The sequence below is a fragment of the Tursiops truncatus genome, chromosome 2 (assembly GCF_011762595.2).
Source record: "Tursiops truncatus isolate mTurTru1 chromosome 2, mTurTru1.mat.Y, whole genome shotgun sequence".
Classification (NCBI taxonomy): Eukaryota; Metazoa; Chordata; class Mammalia; order Artiodactyla; family Delphinidae; genus Tursiops; species Tursiops truncatus.
In genome coordinates, this window is record NC_047035.1 from 136,749,764 (window position 1) to 136,774,668 (window position 24,905).

Consider the following 24,905-nt stretch of genomic DNA (forward strand, 5'->3'; position numbering starts at 1 on the left):
GCATACCGCAAAAAAAAAAAAAAAAAAAAAAAAAAGATGGGGGATCCCTCCCCTCTCATTTTTCATAGGAGATTTTCATTTAATGTCGCAACATTTATATACCCTCTGTCTACTGTGGCTGCCTTCACCAGAGAGCACTGCGACCTCCCTCTCCTGACCCTTACCACTGCTTTCTCGTTCTCTGAGAACAAGCTGTTCTTAACCCCTTGCCCACCTGCCCCTTCTCCTTGTGGGTTATTAGCCTTCATTGCTGGCCTGCTTTTTACTCCTCTGCGCAGCTGCTCTGCTCCTGTCTGACCTTTTCAGTGTGCATGTTTGTGTGTGTGTGTGTGCGCGCGCATGTGTGTGCTTTCTTTTTCTCTGAAATAGATCCCCACTGCAGGCTCCCCAGGCAGGAGTGAAGGGCTCCTGAACCTCCATGGCACAAAGTGCAAGCAGGGTCCACAGGCCTGGGCTGCTGTTCCCTCCTGCCAGCTCTCTGAGAGGCCAGCCTTTGAGCAGGGCTCCCTTTGCACAGCCCATCCTGGCCCCACTGACTGCAGGCAGAGGAATTATTTGAGATCAGATGTTTCCCGCACCAACTCTTTTACCCTTTCCCTGTAAGTCTCTTCTCTGGGAACTTACCCATTTTCTCATTTTCAGCACAAAAAGTACAGAAGCTGAAAGGCCAGGCAGCTATGGCCCTCTCCTGCAAATGTGTCTTTTGTCAATTACACATGGATGTCATCCTCTATAACTTTTCCATATCTGTGAGATTTTGGATCAAACATATGTGAATCTCCAGTTACTCCAGGTCATGATTTAGGCAGAATGATTTAGGAAATCCAAGTTATAAAATCAGGAAGGAATTAAATATTTGGATGGAAGACCAGTCATGGAAAAAAAAAATGTTATCTGCAAAAGATCAAAACCGCTTGATAAATGTCTCACTGAAATGAGGAAACCCCAAAAAAAGTTTGTAGCAGACCAGAGTTTAATAAATAAAATTCGCTGTACAGTGCCCAGTGAATTTAACATGTGTGAAAAGCTATGTCATGCTCTTCACCTGATGTGCTGTCTGTTCTGTTTTAGTTTCGTGGATGTTCAAAATAAACAGATTAATAAATAAAATCAACTGTAAGTGCATTCATAAGTTCCTTGACAGCTACAATGATCTACAGGGGTCTGATTTTTTATATATATAAATCTTTTCGCTGCTCATGTTGCAATTTTGGGGGCCATAGATTTCCCAGGAGTGTGGTCGGGAGAATGAACCGTGAGATGGTGCAGGTTTTTGGTCTTGTGGGCGTGGAAAGGGCAGGGGGTGGAGAAGCACTTTTTATGCCTCGGTGGTCAAAGGCCCCAGTGTTGGCATTAGACATACCCAGCTCTGCTACTGACTAGCTGTGTGACACTGGGCATCTTAACCTCTCTGAGATGATATCTCTTCTGATTAGAGTGATCCACCTTAGATATAAGTAAATGAGATAATATCAGTCTGTAAACCGCTTAGCACAGTACCAGGCATCTAGTGAGTCCTAAGACTGCTAAGACATTCATTTCTACTCTCTAAGCCCAGATTGCTCAGTTTGGGCTGTCTCACACACGCTCACTCACCCTGACACTCGTGGACACAGAGAGAGGGATAGATTCATAGGTCCTCTCTTCTCTAAGTACATGCCTACTCCACCTACCCACCTACCCTGAAATAGGAATTTGTCCTCAGAAGCCTCTGCCTGCCACTTTCAGCTATAGACAACTCCAATAGCTCCAGGCCAGATGCCTTCCAAGAGGGCACTTTGCTTGGCTGATGGAGGCTTTTTGTTATCTGCCGTCAGGAGGGTCAGGAGACCTGGGGACACGGCAAGGCACAGGGAAGCTGGAGGGCGGCAGGCGACACATGATAAATTCACAGTAGGTGGAAGTTACTTGGAGTAGCCTCTACCTCGGCTTATGGAGCTGTAGGAGTGGCTGAATGGGACGCTGGCCAGTGAGTGACTCTGTGTCTGGGTCCTGGCTAAGAAGAGCACGGAAAGAGCTAGAAAATGTCCACCCGCCACAGAGCCTGTAAGTAACCCTTGCTCCAAACCTACCTGGCAAGTACAGCCATTGACCCACCCCAGCCCCCTGCATGGTAGTGGTGGTCCTGCACAGAAAAGAAGCCAGTTCAACCAAAAAAACGTCATTTTGACAGAGATGGAAACTGGATTACCCACCTGGACTCTCCTGGGGCCACACAGTCATTCAATCTGTGATGTAGTTAACAAATGTGCTTTAAAGTTACAGTGTGTCTCCCTATGTGCTGGGGACACAGTGGAGAACAAAAGACTGTCCTGGGTCTACAGGAGCCCACTAGTCTAGACCCAAGACAGACGAGTCACGGGCAAGTTCAACACGCTGTGATAAGCCCCACAGAGGGGCGGGGTAAGGAGAAGCCTCCTGAGCCACCTGGAAGGTACATCTAACTGGGTCTTGAGGGATCAGGGAAGACTGTGCAGGGAAACTATCTCTTCCCTCTGAGCCTACATTGCTTCCCATATAAATGGGAAAGTATATGTAAAAGTGACCTTCCCCAGCAATCAGCAAGAAAATGCTCCATTTCTGTCATCCTCCGAGAATAGCAATAAAAATGCCTGAATAGCATGCTGCAAGTTACTCCAGTAAGTGCTCACAGACTGTGCCGCTCTGTTTTTTAGTGGAGGTAGAGGAGGTCGTTTAAAGGAGAGCTACCCAGGAAAGCCAGCCTTGCTCCAATCACCGCGTCTCAATCCTCTGGCTGTGCCTAAAAATCTCCCACCACTGGGGCAGAGAGGAGGGTTTTATTGCCTCCTTATCCTACCTACTTGGCTCCAGCCAACCATGGTCAACATGACGAATAGACCAGACCGCCTGGGATCAAATTCAGACTACACCAGTCATTTTGCTCTGTGATCTTGGGAAAGTTACTTAGCTTCTCTGGTCTTCAGTTCCTTTATCTATACAAGATTTGGATATAATAATAGTGCCCACCTCATAGAACTGTTCTGAGTATAAATGTGTTAGTGTGTGCAAACTACTTAGAAAAGTACCTAAATTAGGCGAGCATCATTAAATGTTAATTATCTTCACTATCACCGTTGTCCTCCTCCTGTTCATCAAGATCTTCATCATATGATGAGCACAGTCCCACAGAGAAAGCATTTACACTGGCAGCACCCTCCTTGTGTAGTGTCATTAAGAGGTTGGGTGTGGGGGGCTAGAGTGGGAGTATGGGATTAACAGATGCACACTATAATATATAAAATAGATAAACACAAGGATTTACTGTATAGCACAGGGCACAGGGAACTATATTCAATATCTTATAATAAACTATAATGGAAAAGAATTTTAAGAAAAGAATATATATAAGTATATGTATAACTGAATCACTTTGCTGTACACCTGAAACTAACACAATACTGTAAATCAACTATACTTCAATAATAAAAAAAGATGTTGGGTTTGACTCAAACCCAGGCTTCACTGCCACTAGCTGTGTTGTCATTTTGAGCCTCAACTTCCTCATCTGTGAAATGGGCTCATAAGAGGACCCATAGTACGGTATTGTCAGATTAAATGAGCTCACCGATAGAAAGCATCCAGCAGAACCCCTGGAACAAAAGGAGCTCTTGGTAAATGGTCATGGCTGGGTTGCTACTAGGTTAACACAGAGGAAGTCAATGTTTACGTCTCATCCGACTGTAGTCACTCTCTCCTTTAAGAAGGGGGGGACATGCTTCATATAAGTGAGAAATAAATCTTATTGCTTCCTTGGCCTCTCAGAGACTGTGAAAGAAGACAAAAACATTTTAGCCTCCTTCTAGTTCTCCCTGATACTGGAAGTTGGACCCGAAGTAGCTGGCCCATTATTTAGCAGAGCACATTAATTAGTCTGTGTAAATGCAAAAGCAGGCTCAGCGCTGAGTAAGGAAAGAACTAAACTGCACTGAACGTTGAAATGTGGTGCCTGGAGAGGAGATGAGCGAGGAGAACTTGAAAGAGAAAAAAGGGGGGCCTAGCATCATGGAAGTGGCTTGGTGGCTGGAGGGCCATTCAGGAACAGAAATGTCTAAGTTTTCATATTTGGTAATTTGTGTTGCTTCCACATAACCTTCCCCTGTACCATCAAAACTATAGCAAAAGCCACTCTCTGTGATGTTCTGAGAATAAAACACTGAACAAAAGGCACGTTTCACATATCAAGGATAAAGATTCAGGAGAGCTGTGGTCCATGTAGATGCTGAGGCAGGTCTGTAAACTCACCCATCCAGTGAAAGCAGGAACTTGGAAGTTTTTATGAGAAGAACAAGACACCCTCAGCCTACCCCATCCCTGGGCATCCTTGGAGGATGGGCTGGAATGTATATGTGGGATGGGGCTCCCACAGTTTCATGTGAAGGATGCTCAGCTGTCATCTGGCTTGTGAAATCATCCTCATTATCCCAATCCCTACCTGACATCTCAGCTTGAGTGTCTAGTGGTCTTTCACATGTTGCACAGCCAGAAGAGAACTCTCTATTTTTACCCTGCCCCTGCCCCTCCCCAGGGCCTCAATTTTCCCCAGCATGGGAAATGACATTCCCATTCACTCAGTGGCACAGACCCCCAATCCACCCGTTTTACTCGATGGTTCTTTTCCATAGTGCCACCAGACCCATCCATATATCCTATTGACTCCAACCTCCAAACATTTCTCAAATCTGTCTGCATCCCCACTTCTTCTCACCCCGCTGCCACCATCCTCCATCCTCACCTGGGCAATGGTCTCCCAACTGAGCTTCCATTCTTTTTCTCACCCCTCACTCCCATGCCTCCACCCCTTCTGGAACACGGTTGGCCAGCCAGGGTCATCTTTAATCAAAAGTAAAGTAGGAAATTTACTATCTCTTCCCTACTTCAAATCTGAGTTTAGGATGAAAGCCAAACTCATTTTATCGTTGCTTATGGGAGGTAATCCTGCTCTCTGACCGCACCACCGACCCCTCCTGTACCCTGCTTCCTTCCTTCTCACACATTCCAAGTCAGTGCCACCTTAGAGCCCTGATAGCAGCCCTGACAGACTCCTGACTACCTGTCCCCAAATGCCCACTTTCCGACCATTCAACTGAAAGGGACACTGGATAGAAGGGACACTTCTATCACAAGACACTGTTTAAACTTTCATGCATGGCACTGCTGCCATCGGAGAGTTGTCTTCCTGACTTATTTGTCTGTTTATCCACTGGCCTCCCCAGTGGAATGCCAGCTCCATGAGAGCTAAGGATCTTTGTGTCCCCATCAGAACTGTGCCCCAGCAACTCAAGGGATAGATGAGTGACCGCACGGGTGGGTTTGATTATCATTATTCCATAGGCTCCTGTGACTCTGAAAACCTCCAGTGAGAACTGGAGATCGAGCACCATCCGTGGTGGCTGTGGCTTCAGCAGAACCAAATTCTGAAGCCAAGGTGGACGTGCTAATTACTAAGCCAGGGCAGTTCCCAGCAGGAGGGCAATCACAGCTCTGAGTTAATATAAAGCTTAAGGCCGCAGTCATCTGAGCATAGATTCCACCAGTAAACACAAGAATGTCAAAGTTACTGAAAACCAGAACCTCAGGTTTTCCGTCTCCCCTGAAATCCCATCTTCTCCTTAACCTGAGTCCCTGCACCCAAGTGAGGGCTTGATCACAACATTAACTCATTAAACCACTGACACAGACAAAATAAAGAGCCATTTCATCAACTGGGAAGCCCTGAACTGCATTGCAATTAGGTGGGTTCTGTGAATGTCTCCAAGGGTAATGGCTAGGAGGCCAGGCATGGAACCTCACTCCATCTCTGGGATACAGGGTGGACATCCTTGTATGGGCCAGCATATCCTGCCACAGCCTGCCAAGCTGAATCCTCAGCAGGGTGGGAGACTGAGGATGAAGGGGTTTGCCTACTGCATTTCCCAGATCGCACCCTACTAGGCAGCCACCAGGTTTGGCTACGAAGCACCCACAATCAAATGTGCATAGAAACTGAGTTCAGCCGACACTCAACAGTAGCGGAAATAGGCGGTATTTTGCGTCCTTTATGAATGTAAATTCATCAAGATCTGGGTCTCCTTCCCAAACAAGACTGACCCAGGACCTCCTTCCAGGGGAACCATAGAAAAAACTTTCCCAGTGTAAACTGGCTCATTCTCATTGACTTTGTTCAATACTTTGCTAATGAAACAAAAAGAAATTCCCTCGATTCCCTCTCTTCAATTCTACTTATCTCACTTTTATTTTTCCCTTGTCTTAGATAAATTGATAGTTCTTTTTTTTCCCAAGGATAACCTCTCCACCCAAGCTTTCGTCTTCAGTTTTATCCATCTACTTTTCAGATATTGTCCCATCTAGTATTTACCTCTGCTCGATATCATAAATCTCTCCTTCCCACTGACTTCTCACCTACAGAATAAGGTTTCCCCATTCCTAATAAAAAGCATTCCTTGACCCTACTTGCCCTGGAAATTTCTCCCATGCCCCACTTCATCACCAGATTCATTGATAGGGAGTTTACCTACTCGTGCAGGCTACCAAGCTTCAGCTCCCTATTTGTTTCTCAAGCCTTTAAACTCTTCCTTTTACCATTTCACTCCCTGACCTGTCACAAAGTCATGGTGATCTCCTGATACCCAAATCCAACAGCTTTTTCTTAGTCCTCATTCAACACAGATGAATCCCAAGTCCTTCAGGGTCTGACCAAAGCTCACCTAAGCTCTCTCATCAACAGCTATCTTGCCCATGACTAGGGGCACTCACGTATCTATTCAGACATAGATATGATCGGGATTCTGGAATTCCAGGAAGCAGAGAACACACAGAGACTTATCATAATACTGTGTATTACTTCACTGTGCATGACCATTTCAGTGACCAGAGCTGAATTCTCTTTGCAACCCTGATGCATAGCCCTGTGCTTTGAATTAAGTTTAGATACCCATTCAATCCTGGAATATCATCAAGAGAATGTGTGTCACTGAGGCAGAAAAATCCTCAGTGAGTCATATGGGTGAACTTCCAGGGAAACTGGAAATACTCCTTCCTGGGAGATCTTTCAAAGGAAAGGAGCATTTAGTTAATGCCTTAGTTAACAACTTTTGAAAATGAACAGCTATTTATCAAGCACACACAGTGCTGAGCACGGTGGCATTAGCAGTTCTGCAGATCAGCGCACCAGCTGCAGCAGGGCTTGGGGAAGGGGAGGGGGGAGTTAGGCAGGCAGGAAGCAAGCCAGACCTGAGGTGGCTGCAGTGGCAGGGCGGATTCCTGGGTGCGCACTGTGCTCTCCGCTTCCTGGGCTGGGGTAGGTCCTGCCGAGGGCATGACTGGACGAAATAAGCAAGAAATGGACACTAGTATGTCAGTGAGGCACCCCTATGGCCTGGGCATCAGTGGCTGCTCCAATCACCTACAACTGCTTCTTTGCAATCCCATTGCAGGGAGGGAGAAAGACGGTCTCTCAGAGGTCCTTCCCATGCTGTACTTCCTTGATTCCCAGCTAGCCTGGCTTCCAGAAGAATGCCAGAGAGCCTCATATGGTGGGCCACACATGCCTGAGTGGGCTTCCAGGGCTGGCATCCATGGTCCCTCCCTCAGCCTGGCAGATACGAAGGGCTAGCACCCAGGGATCCTGGAATACACATGGCATCTTGGCAGCCGCCTCTAACAGATGACCCACGAACAGCTTGCCTGGGCTGTAGGTAGTGACACAAACCTAATTGCACTCACTGGTCTCCATTTCAGTGCTCCTCCCAGGCCCAGTTTTCCTTTCCCTTCCCTGTTACCACCCGATCTCAATCCTTAATATCAGCCCCTTATGCTTGTCTGTGCCCCCATATGTTTGGGTTCTTTCTGGACCATCTGCTGTGCTGTCCATGTACCTCTCCTTTCCCCAGGACCTCCTCTCCAGCAGATAAGAGCCCAGGAACTCAGAAGAGGGGAGGGTCAGTTTCTCCTCTTGGTCAGCCTCTGTCCCACGCCCACCTCAGAAGGACACTAAGGGCCCTTTTAGGAAAAGAGAAGGGAACTCACTGGAATCCCAGCATGCTCTTTGCTGTCACCACTGAGAGCTACCACAGAGAAAACATGGCTGTCGCTTGGCCTCCAGAGCTGCAGATTTAGATAATCTCATGATCAGTCTCTCCACCTCTTCATCTTTCCTGTTGCTATTTCCTTGAATCCGCTCCAGCTGGTTGACTTCTCTCCAGTTTGGGCCCCTCTTTTTTGGCTGGAAATGTCTCGCTCTGAATTGTCTGTGGCCTTTCTTGCAGCCAGCTTCAACCTCTACTGCTGTGCCCCACTCAGTATGTTCCCAGGTGGCCACCTGCTTAAAGGCCAGGGCAGGAGGTCAGGGTACATGGGGACTGCCTCCCAACCCTCACCCTGACCTTGAGAAAGTCAAGCTGCCACGCTTGGTCAGCCATCTGAATGACATATGAGATTAGAGGCTTCACTCAGAATCCCATTAACATTTCAACTGTGCAGCTCAGAATCCCCAAACCTAAAATGTGGCAAGACCCTGGCCAGAAGAGCCCTTTGGAGAACAACATTATGGGAATACTGGCAGCGCTTTGAAGTCACCTGGGCAAAGGTAAGGACCCCTACACTCACCAACTTTGTATCCTGGGCTCTGAAGACATCGTGTTCTAGAAGGAGATGGCTTCCCTAAGTTAGCTCTCTGTTACAAGAGGACGGCTGTCTTAAGGAGAGCCCACTGGCTACTTGGGGATTCTTGGGGAGTCCCTAAATACCCAGGGGTGTCTGCAGTGGGCCACAAGGCATGGATGCAGGGACACACAGCGCCTCTGGTGGGCGCTGCCGCTCAGCCATCCCCCTCATTCAGCTTAGCTACCAAAAGTGTGGAAATGCCTGCTGTTATTCATAAGAATAGAAAAATAAAACAAAATAAGCCAAGTTTCCAAACAGTAAAATAAAGATGGTATATCCACACAGTGGAACCTTATCCAGCCATTAAAAATCATGCTGCAACTCTGTGTTCATTGAGGCTGTGGAGAACCTCATTCTCATATATTATTACTGAGGGTACACATTGGTATAACCTCATATGGGTTATAGGTACAAAATAGGTATACCAAATAGCCTGTGGGGATTATTTGGCCCTGTATTAATGTTGTATTTAGGTTCAACCACATTTATTTAGGTTCATTACATTTTTGATCAATCCATTGAAGTTATTTGTAAGAGCAAAATATTATAAAGAAATTAAATGAATTTGGATACACCAAGGCAATGGAATAGCATGTATCTCTAAAAAAAAAACAATGAGCAATTTCTCTCAGAGTTCCAAAAAGCTTGCAGGGGGAATACTATAAAGCACAGGATAATATGTGTGATATAGTTTTACATGTGCAAAATGGAGGGGAAACAAGAGTGTATATTAATATTTGTTTAGATATAATTTGTTTAGATATAATTCATAAGGACACACAATAACAGTGGTTACCTGTGTGGTGATGGTGGTGGTGGTACAATGAACCTGCAGATGAGGGACAGGTGTAGGAAGAATTCATGTATATATGTAACATGTATATAATAACTGAGGTGAACAATACCTCAGTAAAGTTTGTATATAAAATCTTTATTTTACATCAACATATTACATATATTTATTATATATATCATACATATAAACTTTATTTTACATATATATTTACATATAAATAAAAAAACTTTATTGAGGTATTATTTACCTACCATAAATCTCACCCATTTTAATGTACAATTCAATGATTTTTAGTAAATCTACCAGTGGCACAACCATCACCATAATCCAGTTTTAGTACATTTTCATCACCCCAATAAGATCTCTTGGGTCCATTTACAGGTAATCCCCATTCCCAACCCCAAACCTAGGCAACCACTAATCTACTTCTTGTCTACACAGATTTGCCTCTTCGGGACATTTCATAGAAGTGGCATCGTGCAAAACAGGATCTTTCGTGTCCTGCTTCTTTCACTACTTAGTATGTTGTTTTTGATGTTCATTCATGTAGCATACACCAGTACTCCATTCCTGTTTACTGTTGAGTAGTATTCCATTGTTTGTGTATCCCATATTTTGTTTATCATCAGTTGATACACATTTGGGTTGTTTCTACTTTTTGGCTATTTTGAAAAAATGCTGCTATGAACATTCATGCACAAGTTTTGTGTGTGTGTGTGTGTGTGTGTGTGTGTGTGTGTGTGTGTGTATGTGTTTGAACCATGTGAATAGATTATCTATAAAAAGTCTTTTAATATTGCAAAAGGTTAGTTAAATGGCACATGAAACAATCTTATAAAAAAGGAAGTAGCAAAGCAATGGTTGTGTGTGTGCACGTGCACATAGAATGATTTGATTCTGTTTAATAATTAAATAAGAACATAAAAAAGATTTGAAAGGCAGAAAGCAAAAATGTTAGCGGTGTTGTCTCTGGGTGATGGGACTGTGGATAATTTATGTGTTTGTGTGCTTTTCTGTATTTCAACAAATTGTCTACTGTGAATATAAATTACTTTTGTAATCAGAAACAAACCACAATGCTATTAGAAGAAAAACACCATCATACCCATGCAATTTCTCCAAGGTCTTTACCTCTCTGTTGCGGAAAGATACCCTCCCAATAGTCCCCACATAGGGGAGGGGAGAGTGCATCCTATCTCTCTCTCTCTCTCTCTCTCTCTCTCTCTCTCTCTGTTTAATGCTGGTCACAGCATCCGGAAAACAGTAGATCCCCAATAAATACAAATCAATTTTGGAGACCTCAAGATCAGTCTCCATGGCAACCTGACAAGGGCATGACACTATATGAGCACCACCTCAGGGTGGAGATGGTCCAGCACAAAGAACGCCTGACTTGAACAGCCCGAGGCTGCCAATGGACCATAGTATTTATCTATCTGGCAATGGGATCAGGCTTCCCAGACTCAAAGAGGCAGACATCTTTCTAAATGATGGAACATTGAAAGTCTGAACTGATCATCCTGATTGTGGGTTCCCTGAACTGCCATTTCTATTTATACAGCTGCAAACAGATGTCATGATTCAGTATTTTCCAGAACTACATTTAAGAACTAAGTGTCCTTCCTCTATGTTTACCTCATTCACAATTTCATCATATTGCTTCATAATTACTCATTTGTCTGCACCAGGCCTGTCCCTTACATTTGTAGGACCTGGGACAATAGAATAATTAGAAGCTCACATCTCACATGTTCAAAAATTCGGAAGTCATTAATCAAGCTAACACGCTCTTCAATAAGGTACATCCTATCTTCCTACTCTATTGAATATATTTTCAGAATGACCTGAAGAACCAGGTACAAATTTAGACATCTCAGGCTCCTTGGAGTTGGGAGTTGGGCCATGCAGTGCCAGAGAGCTGGCCCCCGGCTTGCTCCCCTTTTCCACTGCACAGCCAAAGAAGCACAAGGCGCCCCAGCCTGAGCCACAACTCACCCCTCACTCACACTCCCCTCTGCCCCCAAACAGCAGCCCCTTGGCCAACTCTTGGGCTTTACAGGGCACACAGCTGCAGTGCAGCCCACCCTTAGGAGAAAAGACCGACGGACAGGCCTGCAAGTGCCCTGGAAGTGGGCTAAGGACCATTTTGGTAAGGAATTCTGGTTTAGGCAACTGCAACTTTATCTAGAAGGGGTGTAGGACAGGGGATAGGGACGCCATGGCCCTCGGACTCCTGGCAGCTGAAGGAGGGCCCTGAAAAGTATGAAAACCCTCTTGCCCAAGATAAGGGATACCGATCTGTATTCCCACTAGACTGGATTTCTTGACCTTGGCACTACTGACATTTTGGGCCAGGTAATTCATTGTTATGGGGGCTGTCAGTTATGGGAGCTATACCCTTATTTGTGATAATCAAACTCCCTGGGAGACAAGTCACCCCTTCCCCCAATAAGAACCAATGCAGTAGACTGTGAAGCTCTAGAGGGCAGGAAATACAACTGCTTCACCTGGTGGCAGAGTAGATGCCACTCATGGTATAGAGTAGATGCCCAATAACTGTTTGAAGGATGAATCAATGAACCAACATCAACTCATGACCTCAGAGGCATTCTTGAAAGACCTTATTTTCCTGGTGAGGATTGTGAAATACTGGGGACAAAGGACTCCTCAGAACAAGCTGAGAGCCGTTCTTGATCCCCCAGATATAAATGATAAATCTGGGTTATACAGGTAAAAACGCTAGGAAACATAAACACGGTGTCGTGCGCCCAGGACCCCAAGGACGGGACAACTCCCTCTGTCTGACGCATGTATCGAGTTGACCCGACGAGGCTCCTTAAGACCTTATGCATTTCATGGTCCAATCTTTCTCCACCAAAGCTGCCCAGGTTAGGTGAATGAGGGAGGGACCAGGGTCTCTAAACTTAAATAGACACTCCTAAGGGACCTGGTAGAACACTGCTAAGCCCTACATGTTCCTTAGACAAATCCAAATGCGATGCACAATGAGGGCTATGATGCACGTGATGAAACTTCTGACCTGCAAGGTGCTGACTGCAAAAGCTCTTCATCCCCCTGACATTCATTCTCCCTGTCCTCAACATTGGGATTTTGCAAACCCTGTTCATGCTGAGTCTCTTCAATCGGCCGATAATATTTACTGCTGCATCAAGCCCACGTTCCTTCTCCAGAGCAAGCACGCACCCAACCCCCCAGTTTTCTTTATAATAGATGAATTCTTTCTTGTACGGTTCCCACATTCCTAGCAACCGAGCATACATGGTTATATCCAGTTGGGTTTGGGTTGGCACTTTAGGGGCAGTGGTGAATGTTTGCATTAAGAAATGAAGTTCTGATGGAGTCCGACATTTGGAGCAAAGTGCATAAACTGGTGCCATTCACTGGTACCAAGAGGACCTAGACTTGATTTCCGAATCTGCTCATGCCTCAGTTTTCCCTAGAGTGGCAGGTCTCAAAATGTGGTCCAAATAGCCCTGGTGGCCCTGAGACCTTCTCGGGAGATCCACGTGTCAAAACTATTTTCCTAGGAATACTAAGATGGTCTGTTCTTTTGTTCACTCTCATTCTCTCACAGGTATACTAGGAGTTTTTCCAGTGACTTCCTGACATGTGATGGCATCATTGCTCTGACGGCTAAATAAAATGTGTGTGTGTGTGTGTGTGTGCACGTGCACTTGTGTTTTCCAATGTTTCTCAGTTTTAATTTAAATTACAGTAATTGTGGATGAATATAACCTACATAAACAAAAACTCTTCAAGGTCTTTCTAATTTTTGAGTGTAAAGGGGTTCCAAGCCCAGAAAGTTTGAGAACCACTGTCCTAGAGCAAGAATGCTAGTCATACTTCTACAGCATTGAAAGTAGGGAGTGGGGAAAAAAATATTTGGAAGACCTTTCTGTGAGGTAGAGTAAGTTACCGAATATAAAAATAAGTACACTTTCAGAGTTTTATAACAGGAGTGTCACTGTGACATTTTAACTGCAAAATGTTCTCTAGGTTCTTCGAAGTGGAAAAAAAACAAGTCTAGAAAAAAAGCAAAAGTATTAATATTTTCAGTAAAAGCAATACATCTTAAACACAACATTGCTTGTCTGGAGGTTTACCGATGATCTGATTTGCACCTGGATCAGCCTCAACTCAAACACCCGCAACCTGTCCAAAGATTGGCTCTCTTTGTTGGCATCCCTGAGGGTGTCAATTACACTTGCAATTTTAAATTTGACTGCAGTTTTGAGATTATAAGTGGCTTTCAGTTACCCATGCTATAGAATCAGGATGCATTATCAAACAGAAGTATTTTTATTAATATCTAAACAACATCACTGAGGAAACTAAACAGATGAAAGACCCCATTCCCTCTAGGTTTAACAGCAATCCTTCCATCACATCTGAGTTTCCCTTTTTAAATTTCTTTAATTCCTTTTCCCCCTTCATGTAACAGAGATGCTATTTTCTTGCCACCCTCACCCAAGTGCCTAGGTGTTTTGACCACATGGCGTCATTCATACGCCCAGTATACCTAGAAGAGGCATATGACAATTGGCTCCATTTTTTAGATGGAACAACTGACACATGAAATCCACCTTCCCAGATCAACACGGCCAACTGATGGCCAGGCCACCAACTGCTACCCAAGATGCTACCCACCCATACTGGAGCGGGGGTCCCCAGATCCTTGTTTGAAGAGGCACAAGCTGGAAGCTGATGGGGTCATTTCTAGAAACTGCCTCTCCCCGACTCACAGAAGCAAAAGCCATACATTTTCTTAATTAAAAGAACAATAATAGTAATCATAATAACAGATAAGGAGAGGTCAAGAGCGTGTCACCAACAAGAAAAGTTTTACCATTTCAAAGCTGGGGCAGTTGGATCGTGAACTACCATCTCAAGCCCAGCCACTTTTCTACATCCAGCTTCCATCTTCTGCACTATAAATAATTCAGAGCTTTCTTTTTTCTTAAATATCACAAAACCAAGTCGGAATCTTTATGTGAAGGATTCTGCTGTGTCCTTCTCTCCCTCCTCCTCTCCCTCCCTAGCCAGCCCAGGCAACTCCCAGGAGAACGACCCCTCAAGCTTTAACATTTATTCTTTGACATTTCAGACTATTTGTTAGGCAGAGCTGCCTTCTTGAGATCAAAGTTGGAAAATCTTGCCAAGAACTCCCGCTTGGCCCTGTCCGACTGTGACAGCGAGGGTCTATTAACCTCCAAGCATCTGCTTCATTCCTCTTCGGGAGAAATCCACCAACCCTCACCCAGAAGGGCAGCCATCCTCTCCCTCTTCCTCCCTCCCCAGCACTCCAGGAGGGGCCAGAGGTCACCCTTCCCACGTGATACACTAAGACACTCAGCACAGAGAGACAGACCCCAGAACCAGATGTCCCCACTAGGAGACAACAGTGAGGACATGGGGACATGGTATTTGGGACACCTGTCCGGGGTGGGGACATGGTATTTGGGACATCTGTCTGGGTAGGATCTTTTATCTGAGGGACAGCAAGCTCAGAGACAAATATGGAACAAGGAAAGGTAACTTACCCAAGTCATTTTGCTGGCAGTAGTGCTGAGACTGATGCCAGCTCTTCACTGCCGTGCACTACTGCTAGATGATGTCACCTCCATCCCCCTGGGAGGGTGACCAGGTTTAGGGCTGAAGTCTTAAGCTCTTACGTGAAACGACTTACCATTTTCTTCCGAGGCATCGCAGTGAAGGGTTCCTGCACTTCACAAGAGCACCTACCCACCAGCTGCCAGAATCATTTCTTCCTCCATACAAAGCCGAGGGCCAAACTGGGGGACCGAGCCTAAAGCTGGGCAAAGGTGTCGGGATATTGTGGTTCACCTTTTATTTTTCTCTATTTTTTTGTGTGTGTGGTGGTTCATCTTGATGTAAGAGGTCAGTGGTTGACTAACCCATCTTGCTTGGTTCTTCTTCAAAAAGCTTCTGCCCACACCCTGACCCAGTGTTACCTAGAGTGTATGCATGAGTCTATTTAGAGTGAAGAGTGTTTTATGTTCAATTAGATTGGGAAAGAGGTAGGATAAAAAGGGTTATTTAAAGGAGGACTTCTCAGAGCCTTTAGTATCCTAACATGCATGGTAAACCTACGAGAGGTTGGCTATACCATACAATGCTCTCCAACGTTATTTGATGGGCTCTTAGCATCTTATGAAACTAGAGGGAAACATTTCCACGGCCAAGGAAAAGGAGAGCACTTGATCCTTACAGCATGATTTATTTAATAACAAGTTGGGCATTCAAATGAAGACAGGACCCCATTGTGGAAACTGAAGCTTTCCCAGAAAACTGATCAATCCATGTAGGGCAGTAGTTGGTCAAGTGGCTGACCCACAAAATTACTAAGATGGCCAAAGATACCATCCTAGAAATGCGCAGTGGTGTCATTCTGGTCTTTTTAATGACCAGATTGTCCATTTGGTATCAAAGGTACTACGCAGCAATTGCCTGTTATAATACCGGGAAATGTCAAGTTGACAGCCATAAAGATTGAACGATTCCATGAGTCATTCACACATGAACTCAGAATTTCAGTTCTCGCAGGAAGGACATTCTCAGAATATATTCTTTATTCATGGTGCCTCTCCTACCCACCCTCCCCACCAGAGTCAAGTTCTCACTGGTCGCTCTGCATCTGGCTCCCTCTGAAGCAGAAGGCTTTGGTCCAGAGCTGTGGCTCTAAGATGGGAGCGACAAGAGAGATCCTGGCTGTGCCCTCTCAGCCAGCGTGAGTTTTCAGAGACCTAACGCTCATGACAAAAATTGCTTTGAGATTTCCTCTCAGGTTCTCTGTCACGTGAGTCTTTTTCTCAGAATTAACAGTAAGAGAAGGCTGACACGTTGGTGTATACATAATACGTGGGCTGGACTTAGCATCTAGCCTGCATTCCGGAATTTTCCTTCTCCCTAAGATTGCTTGTAGGAGGGCCCTGGGAGAGGTGTCTCCATTGGTTGGCCCATGGGACACAGACTTTAGGACTTGTCCTTCTTGACTGTGGCAGCAGGAGGGCAGATCTTGGAGACAGTTTGTCTGGCCAGTGCTGAGAAGGGTTGGCAGTGAGACAGCGTCTGTATGTCCAGGGGTCTCCTGTGTTATGGAATCTAAACCCTCTCAGCTCCAAATCAAGGATGTTCTGTGTCTCCCTGCTCCCAACACCCTCGAGAACCTGGCTGTGTGTAGTAAATATCTCCCTAGGCCTGTCCAGCTACTAAGAACGGTGGCACAGACTGTAGACAGATGTCATTCCTCCAAGAGCACCCAGGACCCCTTCCCCCCAGCCCCGCACCTTCTCTTCCCCTGAGAAGTCCATCTGGGAGTCAGATCACATGACTTTGGCCAAAGGCTGTTGCAAACGTTGCAATGTAATGGACATTGCATTGCAATTTTAAAACATTATCACGAGGACCAAAACAGACCAAAGCTGGTGTGTGCTTCAGAGTAAAAAAGTAGGTGGCATTTCAGAGCATCACCAGGCCATAGTTGACAGCAGTGAAGTCACTTTACAGGGGTTAGGTCCTTGCCCTTCTCACTGCAGAATAAACGTAGGGACAAGAGAGGGAAGCCTTGTCCCTTGTCTTTTGAAGGGAAATAGGCCGGTTGCTCCACTGAGGTCCCCAAAGGCCGAACCAGGCTTCATTTTGCTGCCATGGTAACAGCACATGGGAGGTAGAAACGGGGAGGAGGAAAGAGAGCTCCACAGACAAGCTGGGTGTCACTGTCAGCCACCAAGGCCTCCGCCATTACTCACCCAAGTCAGGCTTGGTGGGGTTTTTCCGAACTGACATGACACTCTGTTCCTCAAACTTGGATGGAGCCACAAGTCGGACACAACCCTGGAACTCATACCTTTGAGCAGCCTCGACCCTTGGTCTTCAAACCTTCTCCATAGCCATGTAGGCCACTCTGATCCACCTTCCAAACTCTCAGACAGCGCCTGCCATTGCTCTTAGACAGGGTGTGAAGGGAGAATTGCTCTTTCCCTCTCAGAAAAGCCAGGCTCCATTCTTCCTGCCTTATGCCACATGCCCCCCCCACCACACTGTCAGCCAAATCAAAGTCAGGTTCATGGACATCAAAGCGGCCTTAAGCGGCTCCTATTTGCAGAGGGTCGTGGGAAGACACGTGATCCTGAGATGCCCAGGGCTGCCTCTGGTCTGAGTAGGAAGCTCATGCATCCCCTGTTTTCCAGGCTTGAAAGTCTCAACAAAGCTCTCACCAGGGTTTCTCTACAGCTCGGATCTTCCCTGGGAACTTGGAAATCCTGCCTTTCTCCTCTACCCAAGTAGTTCCACATTCCTTCCCAAACTGGACCTGCATGGACCTGGCCTTGCCTTTGGCACAGAATCTGAGTCATCAGCATCCTCTGTGTCCCTCTAGGATCGGTGCTTCTCAGAGATCCTCCTGCCTTTCTGGTTTCTTTCTTGCACGGGAGCCGAACAGGCTGTAGTCAAAGGATAACCCCAATATCTCCCTCACTCTCCCCAGTTCTCACAATGCCCCACCCCCAAACCTGCAGAATATCTGAGCAATGCATCCACCTCCAGCTGGAAGGCAAAGGGGGTGGGGAAGGAAGAGCTACTGCTCTCAGGTACACACCCAGGAGGGGACAGGGTCCTGATGGAAAGAGACGAAAAGGCAGCGAGCTCTTAGGCCTCATCACCCACCCAATCTCCTCCCCGAGCAAGCAGAGCTTAAGTCCCAGGGGCAAACTGGGGTCACTTTATCGAAGGAGGAATTGGGATTAAAATCCTACCCTCGGAATCCTGATTAAATTTCCAAACCATGTGCAAAAGCAGACGAGAAACCTGATCCCTTGCCAGCAAGAGATCTTCAACTCACTTTGGGTTCAAGGAGAGTGGAAGGAGGCTTATTTAGCTCTGGGATATATGATTAGATCTTGGCTGAGATTTTCTTGAGAGGTGAGTAGGGCGGTGTGTGGGGGTGGGCGTGGTACGGGATTTCTAAAGGCAAAATGCAGAACCAGAGCTATCCAAGGCAACTGAGGCCACTGGCCGCTTCGGCCGCTCCCCAGCAGCACAGTGGGGATGTCAGGGGTGGGGCAAAGCTAGGGGTGCAGGGGAGTAGAGCTTCAGGCCTCCTGGACAATTTGGATGCAGACCAGGTTCCCCTGAAGCTCCCACCCTCCTCGCTGTCCCGTCGCCTCCTCCGCTGTCACACTGAAGAGTTTTCCCTCTGTCCTTCCCAAAGGAGCCTCAGAGCAGCCAGCATCCCTTCACCTTCACGCCTCCCCGTCTGTCCCTCACTGCTACCCTCATCTTGCTCTCCATTTCAGAGTCACTCTGGAGGCCACCTGTGAGTCTAGCCGGAGCTCCGAGTCGGTAAACACTGAAGGAACAAAGGCCCTCTGCCTAATCCGCACGTGGCGCAGTCCAGGAAGCTACACACAATGAAGTCACCCTGCATTGATCTGCTGGCTCCCCGTGCTGTCTCCACAGCATCAAACCCTCCCTGGCGTCTAGCTCCCGTATCTGAGACGCTTGAGCCTCTGCTCAGGCCTGGCCTTGACCTGCAGGAGCTGGGCAGAGCCAGGGGAAGCGTCACGGCCCAGTGCTAGGCTGAGGTCACACCTGCGGCTGGGGAGGGGAGCACGTGGTGCCTGGGAGCTTGGCTACACAAAAGAATTCCCACGTCAGAAGGGAGCGACAGGGTAGCCCAGAGCCCAGCTTCTTGGCGTCCAAATTGAAGATGCTTGGCATCTGCTCTTTCCCTGGGTGAGAAGCACATGGCTGAGCTTCCACACACCAGGAGGTCTTTGAGGAAGGGTGAACAAAGTTCAGATGGGGGTGCACAAGGCAGGCAAGGATCTTCCTTCCACTACCTTCCTGCCTGAAGCCGCTCCCGCTTGCCCAGACCTGGGCAGCCTCACCTACCGACTTGAGGATCAGATGTGTCTCAGCCAACAAGTCCTTCTTGACAGCAAAGATGCCACCCTTATCTGTTTGGGGATCTCACCAACTGAAAACCAGATGATTCATCTTAGATGTAAGAACAACTACATTTTCAGGCATCAAGGGTCATTAAATGCTAGAATGCGTGAAGAAGGAGCGTGGCAGACGTTCTTTTCAAAATCACTGTGTTCGGGTGTTTCCAGGAGGAAGTTAGGGATAGCATCTAGCCCCAAAGACCCCTGAAGGACTTCATCTAGAGAGCCAGGGGGAGGCTATGACTGTGGAGATCCCAGGACTGCAGCTTTCCAGGAGCAGAAGATGGGGCTGCTCTATGGGGCAGCTGAACAGCCACGAGCACCAGGAGGTCAAAGAGACCCCGTGTCAGTCCTGGCTCTGCCACTCACAGCTGTGAAAACCTGGCCTAGTGATTACTAACCCTTTCTGAGCTTCAGCGTCCTCATGGGTCAAATGTGCCTGGCTCTGAATAGGTGCTTCATAAGTTCGACATAATGATCGTTACTAATGCTCCCCAGGAAAGCCCATTCTTTGGAGCTTGGCAACCAGTTCCGGGATCTGGCCACACAACCCTAGTGAAAGACTCAGGTCCTCTCCAGAGCATGTCCCTGGAAGGCCCTACAACTGAGTTGACCACTGTCCTACAGCTTCTTAAGGGTACAGTGAGTTCCCCACCCTCTGAGCTTCAGGGAACAGGGTTCAGAACCAGGGCCCCTCAATCACTCCTTCCAGAATGAAGATCCAGACAGCACATGGCAAGCACACTGGTTTCATGGACTGAAGCTTTGCCATGAAATCCCCTAGGACCAAAATGTAAGCTCAAGTCCGAGAAAGCCACTGTGAAATCCTGTGGGTGAGATTCCAAACACAGAGCTACAGGTCTTGTTGGTCCCCTGAGCCTCCCTGCCTGAAGCCAGTCCAACCCAGCATCCTTGGTGGGCTGAGTTCCTCTCTCCACACCTCCCCTGTGCCAGCTCTGACTGCCCCAGAGTCTCTAACGTTGGGGTAGATGCCATGGGACTTCAAAGCCCAGCAGGAGAGCATAGGGAACAGAGTCCTAGACACTCAACACAGCTCCCCAGTCTCAGCCAGTCCTCATTCCTCCCGGCAACTTTTTCATGCTTCCCTGCCATCTGCCACGGTCTCTTCTGCTGCTTTAGACCTTCTCAACGCTCTTAGATGTTCTCACTTGCAGCACAAGGCCTTGCCTTACACTTGATAGGCAAAATAGAAGCCACCAGACAAGAACTCTCTCACTCTCTTGCCCGCCCCAAACCTCTAAACCCTCATCTTTTCCTCTTCCTCCTGCTGCACCAGGACAGCTCTCCCTCCATGTGGCTGAGCCTTCCTCCTGAGGATGGGCGCTTTTCTTTCCCATCTTCCCAGGGGCCGTTTCTATTCATCATCTTTTCTGCCAAGCATTGGCAGGCTCTACGCATCCTGATAAAACAAAACTTAAATATCTCTACTTATTAATAATGAAATTCTCCCTAGAATCCATGCAGCCTGAAGGTCCCAAAGACAGTCTCAACGCTTGGGGCATCCCTGGTCCAATCCTGGAACCCTTGAGAACAGGAGAATGTGGAGCTGGGCAACCCCCTACCCAGGCCACTCTATAGAAAAGGAGCTTCCATTGGGGATGAGGTGAGGTGAGGGCTCAAACCAAGCTAGACTTAAATAAGAGATTGAGTAAGAGTAAGTAGAAAAAGCACCAACCTAGCCGAATCAATCCCTGTTGGACTTCCACCTTGAGCTCACCCACCTTATTTCCGCATGCCTCATCTTTACTTCCTAAGTAAGAAGCCCCCAAAAAGCCTACTGAGACCAAGGGAAGGGTCAAAATCCTCCCAGCCCCTGACCTCCTCTCTTGTTCCAAATCTCCTACATACAAAGTCCCTTCCTCCTAAAAGGAAGATATCGTAAGTTACAGAAGGCATTTTGACCCTTCTAGCTGGGTCAGGGCCCAGGAACCAAGGGCAGACAGATACAGCCAGCTCATCTAAGCATTTTAGCCTCAGTAGGACCCCAGGACTCTTCTGCCTCTCCTTTTCTGGTAGCCCACATGAGACCTGACATGAGAGTTTGGCCTACCTTAGTGTGTATGTGTCTGTGGGGGGGCAGGGAGTGGTCTCTGGATGATTGGCATGTTGGCCTACAAGCCCAGAACCCCATCTTCCTCTGGGCAAAGTCACTTCCCCAAGATCCATAAGGGAGATGTAAAGCCACTGCAACCAAGGGAAAAATTACACTGGCTTACTGGTGCACCAAAGATAAAGGATCCCTCAACCCCACTCCCAGACCCCCTTACACATCAGCTCTGAAGAAAGGATCTCCATAAGCCTTGGCTGTCCGGACAATAGACGAGTCCCCAGCCACCGAGGAGACAAGGGTCTCAGTAACCTGAGTTGTATCTGAAAGAGTCAGGTTTGAACCTGGCTTCTGTCTCTTGTGCTTGTGTGACCCTGACTGAACCATTCAACTCTCTGTGCCTCTAATTCTTTCTCAGTAAGATGAGGAAACCCTTCACTGTATGGACTCAGCCTGTATCTGGAGGGGTCTCAGTGAAAGCAACCAATGGAACAGATTGTAAAATCCTTTGCAAACAGGACTTGGCTAAGAAACTTCTTTAAAAGAGTAATAGTAAAATTGGGGGGAATTAAAAACCGGGGTAGCCTGAAATGTCTATGTATCTTTAATATTCTTTGCAAAATTGCCAAATAAGAGGTCTGATCCAGTCATTTCATTAGAAAATAAAGTGTTTATTAAGAAACTATACACTGAACACTCCTATATGTCTCTGCGGAAACACAACGCCCCATGGTCATAGCACAAGGTGAAGAAAATGGCAGAATAAAAGATGCTGGGATGGATGGAGCCTGGGAGGCTGGAAATGAGGTAATGATTTACAATAATTAAAAAACATCATCCTCAAGCTTACTCCTTAAAGCCACACTCAGGAGGGGGCCCTGGCCCAAAGGGTTGGCAGGACACAATGGGGAATAGCCAGACATGAAGCAATGGGGAGCAGGATGGCGGGGAGCTGGGAGGGGCTAAATAAACACACTTCTAGGCCCTGGAGAGAAGCTGAATCCCCGTGTGATACTCTGAACATTCAGGCGCCCGGGAGGCCACCCCAGATACTGGGCAAGAACTTGGAAAGCTGTGCATTTTTAAAGCCCATGGAGGTGTCTGCAGAATCAGGCTGGGAACCCGACGTGAAGAACCACCATCCACGGGACTCAGGACCTAAAACCCTAAGTGGGAATCCTAACCCCCAGGGAAATTTCCCAAGGCAGAGAATCTGTTATGTATTACTGTGCATCATCACTCCAAAACTTAGTGGGTTAAAACCACCACCATTTTGTCCTACGATCTCCCCATGGTTGGCCCCCTCTTCCATGCTCCACCCTCAAGGGGGCAGCCTGTGCTGACCCCCTACAACGGAGGCACCATGGGTGGGGGGGTGGTGGAAACTAGGCCAAGCCCGAAGTCCAACATGGCAGCAAATCTGGGAGAGGTTCAGGCCCTACAACTGTACCTTTCCTATTGAAGCAGGGGGAAAAGCATCCCTTTCCTTCTCCCCAGTGGATCAAATTGAAAATGGGGGAAACAAACCTCCCTCTTTGGGAGAGGGTGGCCATGGAGTAAGGCATGAGTCAAAGCAAGCAAAGTAAACACATATATTGACCAGAGAACAGGATGACACTTCCATTGGAGCCATGAGAGGGGCTGGAGGAGGCCAATTTTTACTTCTCTTCCCCTTCAGTTCATCTTGGCCTTGAAATGGTGATTCCATTGGGTGCCAAAAGTTCTCAGAGTCAAGAATAAGTAAAAGTGGGGGAAGAGAGCCAATCCCGGGATCATGGAACAGCAGGAAGGGCCTTGGTCCCTGATTCCCTTGGTCCCTTGTGGTCCTAGCAGGATGCCCAATTCACAGGCAAGACCTCCTGCAGCCAAAGCTTGTCGGAACTGCAGATCTAGAGGCCAAGAAGGAGCCCTGGAGAAATCCTCTTCTCCAAGGAGTTTTCTAATACCACTCACTGTGAGCCGTTCCAGAGAGAAGAGGAAGTAGGGGGAAAGTGTGTCCAAAAAAAAGGTATGGTTTTCTCCACCAAAAAAAAAAAAAAATATATATATATATATATATATATATATATATATATGTAGAAAATGATTGGTTTCCATTCTTTCCTCTGAGACCTAATCTGGTGCCAATACTTGGGCCTGGCTCCCTCTCCTCTCACCGCGCCGTCTCCACCTCTGCTTAGATGTTCTTCCCCACGGGAGGCTGCAGGGCGACGAGGTCACTAAGAGGATGGCCTGGTATCCTAGGGAGAGCCAGGGAGACCCCACGCTTCCAAGCGGGGAAAGTGAGGCCGGAGCACGGCTGGACTTCATCAGGCTTTCTCGTGGTGGTTGGGTTGTTTGTGGAAAGCAAGAGAATGGCTAGTGTATTTAAGAGATGGTTCCTGGTGCACAGGTTTTTAATTCTCTTTATTGGCTCTTAAGATGATGGCAGGAGCTGCCTTGGAGGCCAGAAAAAAAAGGAGCACAGTGATGATTGGAGGGAAAGGGCAACCCTGCCAGTGGTGGATGGGGGCAAACACCCGTCTTGGTGGTGATAAAGGATGCAGGGGCACCGGCGGCTCGTGTAGTTTCTACTTAGCATCCCCGGATCCAAACAGAACAATGCCTAGAGCTTCCAACCTCTCAGAGGGCCCAGCCTACCAAGGTGACATCAAAACAGGGAGGCTTAAAAGGAGTTTTTAAAAGCCATGACGTCCTTTGCTGAAATAAACATTGACATCCTCAACATAGATGCCATGGTTAAGAGGCTTGGAATGTCCGGGAAGGCTTATTGGATTCAACATAATTTCTCTGAAACCTATAAAAAACAAAAACAAAAAAACAGAAAAACAGAAAAAAGCAAAATAAAGTAAAAACCAAAACCCCCAAAGAAGATCAAAACTAGAAGGGGAAACAGAGAGGGAGCTTGAAAGGTAGGGGGAAGAACTAGAGATACGGGACACAGATACAGATATATTGGGAACAGCCAAATGAATTCTCAGCAAAAGGGAAGGATAGCAGGAGGGGGTTAACTTAAAACCAAGCATGGTCAGAGAAACTGGAAACACTCCACCTTTGCTGCAGCCTCCACTGAACCGAGGAAGGGACGTGAGCAAAACGTTTGGGGGCTTGGCCTTGGATTGTCCTGGAAGAGGAGGGGAGGGACAGCCTCATCTAAGTAGGAGGAGGCCCTGATGATGAGCTTGAGAGGGAGGTGGGAACAGGGCATAATCGCTAGGGTCCCTGGGGGGCAAAGGGGTGGGAGGAAAATGCTCTCCAGACCTTACATTCTTAAGGGATACCTGAGGGCCATTTCTAACCCTAGGAGCTGGGATAATGTGAACCACCTTTGATTGCACCAGGTTGGGGGCACTGTACTTCCAAGACTATAAAC

General features: G+C 47.1%; 1 protein-coding gene across 7 annotated transcripts in view; it reads right to left on the reverse strand.

Annotated features, from left to right (window-relative positions):
- Nucleotides 1-24,905, reverse strand: part of NTRK3 (neurotrophic receptor tyrosine kinase 3) — a 388,119-nt gene that overhangs the window by 85,188 nt on the left and 278,026 nt on the right. For 3 of the 7 annotated variants that reach the window (XM_073801381.1, XM_033852103.2, XM_033852102.2), the window contains one exon: nt 22,189-24,329. The exons of the other annotated variants lie outside the window; for them this stretch is intronic. In XM_073801381.1, coding sequence (XP_073657482.1) covers nt 24,211-24,329 — 119 coding nt within the window. In that variant the 3' untranslated portion in view covers nt 22,189-24,210. Of the gene's footprint in view, nt 1-22,188; nt 24,330-24,905 lie in introns of those variants that run through there. 7 annotated transcript variants of the gene reach the window in all.